This window comes from Rhincodon typus, chromosome 16, assembly GCF_021869965.1.
Source record: "Rhincodon typus isolate 14 chromosome 16, sRhiTyp1.1, whole genome shotgun sequence".
In the NCBI taxonomy this organism is placed as follows: Eukaryota; Metazoa; Chordata; class Chondrichthyes; order Orectolobiformes; family Rhincodontidae; genus Rhincodon; species Rhincodon typus.
This window is the reverse complement of record NC_063347.1, coordinates 29,025,779-29,033,130: the sequence shown is the minus strand read 5'-3', so window position 1 is coordinate 29,033,130 and position 7,352 is coordinate 29,025,779. Positions and strand designations below refer to the sequence as shown.

The 7,352-nt window shown below is 42.1% G+C and overlaps 1 protein-coding gene across 5 annotated transcripts in view; it reads left to right on the top strand.

The window, feature by feature from the left end:
* Positions 1-7,352, top strand: part of arhgef3 (Rho guanine nucleotide exchange factor (GEF) 3) — a 301,914-nt gene that overhangs the window by 277,735 nt on the left and 16,827 nt on the right. For all 5 annotated transcript variants that reach the window (XM_048606689.1, XM_048606690.1, XM_048606691.1 and 2 more), the window contains 3 exons: positions 1,686-1,748; positions 2,311-2,407; positions 2,561-2,637. In XM_048606689.1, coding sequence (XP_048462646.1) covers positions 1,686-1,748; positions 2,311-2,407; positions 2,561-2,637 — 237 coding nt within the window. The remainder of the gene's footprint in view (positions 1-1,685; positions 1,749-2,310; positions 2,408-2,560; positions 2,638-7,352) is intronic.

Below are 7,352 nucleotides of genomic sequence, written 5' to 3'. Positions count from 1 at the left end.
CCTTTGATGCTGACTGGCCTGCTGTGTTCCTTCAGCTCCATACTGTGTTATCTCTGACTCAGCATCAGCAGTTCTTAATATCTCTCTATAGGAACAAGAGTAGGCCACTTTGTTCTTTTGAGCCTGTTCTGCCTTTCAGTAAGATCATGGCTAACCCGAGTATATCCTCAATCCTATATTCCTCCATACACCCAATAATCCTTTGTCCCCTTGGTGATCAAGAATGTGATCTATGAATCTACCTTTAAAATATTTAAAGACTGTGTGTCTACTGCCTTTTGAAGAAGGGGATTCCAAAGACACTCAGCCCCTTCGAGGAAAAAATGTTTCCTCATCCATATTTTAAATGGGTGATCTCTTATTTTGAATCAGCGACCCCTCGTTCTAATTTCCTCACATGAGGAAACATCTTTTTCACATCCACCTGGTCAAGACCCCTCAGGATCTTTTATGGTTCAATTAAGTCACGTCTAACTCTTAAACTCCAGGAGATACAGGCCGAGTCTGTCTAGCCTTTCCTGTTAAGGCAATCCACTCATTCCAGGTATTAGTCTAGTAAATCATCTCTGAGCTGCTTCCAATCCATTAACATCCTTTCATACTTAGGGTAACCAGTACTGTACACAATACTCCAGATGCAGTCTCTCCAGTGCCATGTCTAATTAAAGCATAACCTCGCTACTCTTGCACTGAATTCCCCTCGCAATAAACATAACAGTCTATTAGCTTTCCCGGTTACTTGCTGTACCTGCATACTAACCTGCAATTCAGCCACAAGGATACCTAGGTCTCTCTGCATCTCAGAGCTCTGCAACCTCTGAGCATTTAGATAATATTCTTTTCTAATCTTTCTGCCATAATGCACAATCTCACACTTTCCCACATTATACTCCATTTGCCAGATCTTTGCCCACTCACTTTACCTATCCATATCCCTTTGTGGCTCCTTGCATCCACTTCACAACCCACTTTCCTAACTGTCTTTGTCTCATCAACTCCCATGCCTCAGTCTCTTCATCCAAATCATTGATATAAATTGTAAAGAGTTGACTCCCCAGCACCGGCCCCTGTGACACACCACTTTTAACATCCTGCCAGCCTGAAAAAGACCTATTTGTGCCTACTCTCTGCTTTGTATTAGCTAGCCGACCTTCTGTCCATGCCCTACCATTACACCATGAGCTTTTATTTTCCGCACCTTATTAAATGCCTTCTGGGAATCTGAGTACAATATGTACACTGTTTTCCCTTTTCCAGAACACACATTATTTATTCAAAGAACTCCAATAATTTTGTCAAAGGGAAATCAAGTTTAGCTATGTCAAATATTCTATATAATTTAACACTTCACTTTCCAGTGTGCATAGCATTTAATCCATCCACTTTCTCGATATTTGTTCCTGTAATAATATCACTAGATGTACAAAAGAAAGGAATAATCTGTAACACCAAAGTAACTGTTAGTTATTGCCCTTCATGGAACTATTGGCAAGTGATTGCAATAATATAAAAGGAAACTAAACACACAACCCATTGGGACTAATCATTTTACTTTCTTACAGCTTGGTTGAGCCAATTCTAAGCTATCAATCTAATATCACCGTAATCACGTTATATATGTCACAAATGTAATTTCAACCAATTCTTCAATCAAATAATTCAGTTAATAAATCCTCATTTTGCAGACAATATTTGAACTTTCCCAGGGAGAACAGCTTTTAATTGAAGACTTGAAACTGGCAAAAAAGGTAATGCAAGCTTTATTTCAGTTGTCAAACAATACTTTCCACATGTTTTATTCTATAATAATAATAATCAATCATATTTCAAAAATTATTTGTTTTAGATGTGCCTTTCATTAGTATTTTAATTTATCTTTTAATTAGGTTTCTACCAAATGTTCATATTTCAGATTATTACCAAGGTCATTTTAGTCAAATAGAATAACCCAACGCATTTTATTTTGAAAAATGTGAGTTTGTTTTTGCAGTGTAAGCATTCTCCTGTAACTGTGCTGTTGAGAATACTGGCCTCAGGTGCAAGCAGCTCTTAAATCTCCTTGAATTAATCATGGGATTTTTGAATTCATTTTTGTTTTAAGCCGTTTTACCCACTAAAATAAATCCTATTGTTAAATTAATCTGATAAATATTGCTAACAAAATTGCAACTGTCAAAAAGATGTTAGATCTCAAGTGTGAGTCAGAAGCATTGCAATAAAGAAACAAATTGGGTATATGTTGAAACATGCTGTCTGCAAAATTCATTACGTAAACATTCAAAATGTAACAATGCTGGTTTCTCTCCATAGGCTTATCATGATCCGATGCTCAAACTCTCCATCATGACTGAGAAGGAGCTGAATCAGATATTTGGAACACTAGATTCCCTTATTCCTTTGCATGAAGGTATGGTTTCCTTTTAGATTAAACGGACACAAATGTAGAAAGAGCTTAGTGGTTCACATGGAACATTGTCATGTTTCTTTAACGTTTAAGTTCTTCCTCTTGGAGAAAGCATTTTTGCTACGACCTTGACATTTCCTATTTATTTTTGGTCAGATCTTCTGAGTCGACTTCGAGAAGCCAGGAAACCAGATGGAACGACGGAGCATGTTGGTCACATCCTTGTAGGCTGGGTAAGGAAGTGGTTCAGTCTTTTTATTCTTTTTATCTGCCTTTACATTTCACTCGTTCCCATATCTGTGCAATCAGTTGCCAGCATATACATTTGACAGATTTGTTAAGTGCAGATACTGTCCAGATGCTGTTTTGTAAATAAAGGGTCATCCCAACTGCTATCAGTAACAAATCCCGCTGCTTTGAATTTGGCTGTGTTGGCTGAGCTACATTCCAATTTCAACAACACCCATTGACATCAAGCTAAAAGGGTTAAATTGACATGAAAGAATATAAATATATCCCACTTAAATATGCATGAAGTGGATTGATTTAATTGACGCTTTGCAAATGTTAGTATTTTATCACTTTGCCCTGAACTTGACCAGAAAGATTATGCTAACCACTACTATATGTCTCTTAATGCTCAACTGCTACATTTTACGTAAAAGCTTTTCTTTACTCAAGTCCTCTGGTGCTTGAAGACTATTAATGGTATAGAACTTTAACATTACTAAAAGATAAAAGGAGATAAGAACGTAAGAAATAGGAGCAGGAATAGGCCATTCGGCCCCTCAGGTCTGTCCTGCCATTCTGTAAGATCGTGCTGATCTGCCCCAGCCTTAACTCTTCTTTCATGCCAGCTCAGCATAACCCTCAACTCTTCAATATTTCAAAAATCTTATCTACCTCCTCTTTAAGCATTTTCAGTGATCTAAGCTCCAGAACACATTGTGGTAGAGAATCCCAGACATTCACTATCTTCTGAGAGAAGAAATTCCTTCGCACTTGAGTTTTAAAGGAGTGTCCCCTTATCCTGTAACTGTCTCGAATATTTTCCTCTTGCACTCATCAGATGTAAAACATAAGAATCAGACTTGAAAGATAGGGCATCAACTTGTACAGCACATGAAGGGGATGATGATTGATTGAGCCATCATCAGTATGGAAATTCAGCAAGAACAGTTAACTGTCACTCTTTGTTCTCAGACCAGGCAGGTTGAATCTGGTCAGGGTGTTTTCATGGGAATGCAGCAGAGATTGGCAGTCACTGGCATCTTTGTTTTGTTTCAGTGAGGAGTCATGCATACAATAGGGTCCTGTGTCTTAATATATGTAGATTCTAGCATGGACAAATGGATCACACTGCAAATGTGACCGATGATCTTGAATTAGTTTTCAGTGTAATTATTAGCACAGTCTGAATTATTTAGTAAATGATGTCCATTAACAGAGATGTATGTAACGATGGACATGTTGATCTGAGGCTTGCAGGCACAAGCAGGTTCAGCGAATTGTCAATAGGACATATAATCTGATACCATCTATCAGTTGTTTGGACGTATAACCTACATATCTGATATCACATTAGCACTGAATCACATATCTCATTATTGATCTGTGTGGAAGGCAAAATGTCTTTCAGTTTGATGGCAGCATCCTGTTAGTAGAGAAAACCACTGTAGGTTTAGTGCAAAGTAGTAATCTGAGACCGTTAGCTCCACCTGTTGTTCATTTTCTCTTCTGAGATGTATTCCCCTTCCAGGGGAATCGGTGATATAGACATGGCACTGCTCAAGGCCAGAAGTGGTGGACATAGGCCCTTTCATGAATTTTTGCAATATACAGCTAGTGATGATTTGATCAGGGTAGATATTATCACGCAGGATAGTTTTAATACATTCTATCTCAATGTCAATCTTGCACGGTGCACACATGGCAAGAGCTGCATTGATAAGTTTGCCAATAAGATCAATCTTGTAGCTTTTGGAAAAGATAGCTTCGCAAAACACACATTAACCAATGAACGTAGGCTTTCAATAGATAATACTAGAGAAATTTCTCAACTAATAAAACAATGAAAGGGAGCTCATTTCAGTGGTAAATTAACATCTTAGTCATACATAGCAATGCTGATGTGTAGTTACGAATATGGGAATAGGATTGGGCTATTTAGTCCCTTGAGTTTGTTCTGCCATTCATCAAGATCATGGCTGAACTGCATTTATAATTCCATATACTTGTCTTTAAGACTGTAACATGTATGAGCAGAAGTAGGCCATTCAGCTCATTAAGTCTGTTTTACCAGTCAATTAGATCATGGCTGATTTGATAACCCTCAACTCTTCATTCCTGCCTTTTTCCTAAAACTCTTGATTCCCTTAATGATCAAAAATCTACCTCCGCCTTGAATATACTTAACAACCCAACCTTAACAGCTCCCTGCAATAAAGGTTTCCACAGATTCCCAACCCAATGAGAGAAAGAAATCCTCCTCATCTCTGTCTTAAATAGGCAATTCATTATTCTGGGATGACGCCCTAATACCATTAACTTTTTGAAAAAGGGAAACAACTTTTTTGCATTTACCGTGTCAACTGACCTAAGTGTCTTTTATGTTTCAATGTGGTCACCTCTCATTCTTCTATACTTGAACGAGTACAGGCCCAAACTACTCAAGTGCTCCTCACAAGACAGATCCTCCCTACCCAGAATCAACCTGGTGAATCTTCCCTGGACTGCTACCAGTTGGAGTAGTTCTTTCCTTAGGTAAGTGGACAAAAACTGTCCACAGTATTCCAGCTATGCTCTGATAGTGCCTTTTACAGTTTTAACAAGGTCCTCCTATTTCCTTTGAAATAAAGGATAACATTCCATTTGTCTTCCCTGTTATCGCTTAACCTGTCTGTATCCCACAGCAGACTCTGTCATCCTTAGCACTTGCTTTCCCACTAATTTTTGTGTCATCCACAGTTATGGCTCTAGCACAATCATCTCATCTAAGTCATAAATGTTATTAAATTACTAATTGTGGCTCCATCAGTGATCCCTGTGGCACTCCACTAGTTACAGGTTACCATCCTGAAAATGACCCCCTTTATCTGGGATCTGGGTGTTCAGGTCATTGTACCCTGAAGATGGCAACGCAGGTCGATAGAGTGGTCAAGAAGGCATACGGCATGCTTTAATTCATCAGACGGGGTATTGAGTACAAGAGTTGGCAGGTCATGTTGCAGTTGTATAGGACTTTGGTTCGACCACATTTGGAATACTGCATACAGTTCTGGTCGCCACATTACCAAAAGGATGTGGATGGTTTGGAGAGGGTGCAGAGGAGGTTCACCAGGATGTTGCCTGGTATGGAGGGCGCTAGCTATGAAGAGAGGTTGAGTAGATTAGGATTATTTACATTAGAAAGACGGAGGTTGAAGGGGGGACCTGATTGAGGTCTACAAAATCATGAGAGGTATAGACAGGGTGGATAGCAAGAAGCTTTTTCCCAGAGTGGGGGACTGCATTACTAGGGGTCACGATTTCAAGGTGAGAGGGGAAAAGTTTAAGGGAGATATGCATGGAAAGTTCTTTACACAGAGGGTGGTGGGTGCCTGGAATGCGTTGCCAGCGGAGGTGGTAGAGGCAGGCACGATAGCGTCATTTAAGATGTATCTAGACAGATACATGAATGGGCAGGGAGCAGAGGGATACAGATCCTTGGAAAATAGGCGACAGGTTTAGATAAAGGATCTGGATCGACGCAGGCTTGGAGGGCCGAAGGGCCTGTTCCTGTGCTGTAATTTTCTGCAGTTCCTACTATCTCTGATTCGATTTTAACCCCACTGCGAAGCCTCTTCTAAGGATGCCTAACCTGAAGAAGTTACCCTCCTCCCTCCGGACAAACCTCAAGGGATCTCTCTCCCACTGCAACTCTCTCGTAATCTCTTCGGCCCTGAAACTGCTCGATCACGTCCTGAAGCAAACCAGGTACTACAGCCACATCACCTTCCTTAGCACCTGCCTACGGAACCAGATCATCCCCAATGGACTACAATCCACATTCAAGCCTTCCCAATTTGGCCCCAACCGTGATAATATCTACACTCATGGTGTTGAGATCCTTCAGAAGCGTTTCTCCCTGCGACTCCTGAAACACACACTTGCAGCAATGCGCCGGCATCTCCAGACACTACAATCAAGCCTACCCCAGCTCAGAGCCTCCCTCTCCCAGACCTGCAAAGGACTTCTCCTGTTTTTTATTCTTCGTAGGATCCACAACCTGAACTCCCAATTCTACTCAGCTTTATTGGACACTAAAAACCGTAAGTACAGTAAACTGACAGGTGCCTACCACCCAAAACGGGCTTCCTCCACCCCCCAAATCCCCAGCCGTACCCAGGACCTTCCCCACAATCGGTCCGCCGCCATTGGCCATGAGGCCACAATCGGAGAACCCACAGATGACGTCACATCCGCCACCGCCGGGTTCCCCACTTCCGGGACAGCAAACACCATCGCTGCCGTTGCCACCGACACTGAAGTCGCGGCCACCCTCAACGCTACTGCCGCCGCCTACCCCGCTCCTCCTACCTCCGACGCCGATCCGCCCATCACCGATGTGGACGCAACTCCACCCACCGCCGGCGTAACTCCGCCCACAGCCGACGCCGACACAGCTCCGCCCACAGCCGACGCCGACACAGCTCCGCCCACAGCCTCCACAGCCAGCAGCTCCAGAGGAGACAGCAGCACCCAGCCCTGCCGAGTCTTCACCATCCCCCCAGACCTACCCCTTACTGAGGATGAACGGTCAGTCCTCAGTAAAGGGCTCACCTTTGTCCCCCTCCACCCACAGATCAACGAATACCGCTCACGCTTGGACATAGAGCAGTTTTTCCGTCGCCGTCGCCTCCGCCTCCACGCTTACTTCTCTGACCGTGAACCTAACCCCCCCTCTACT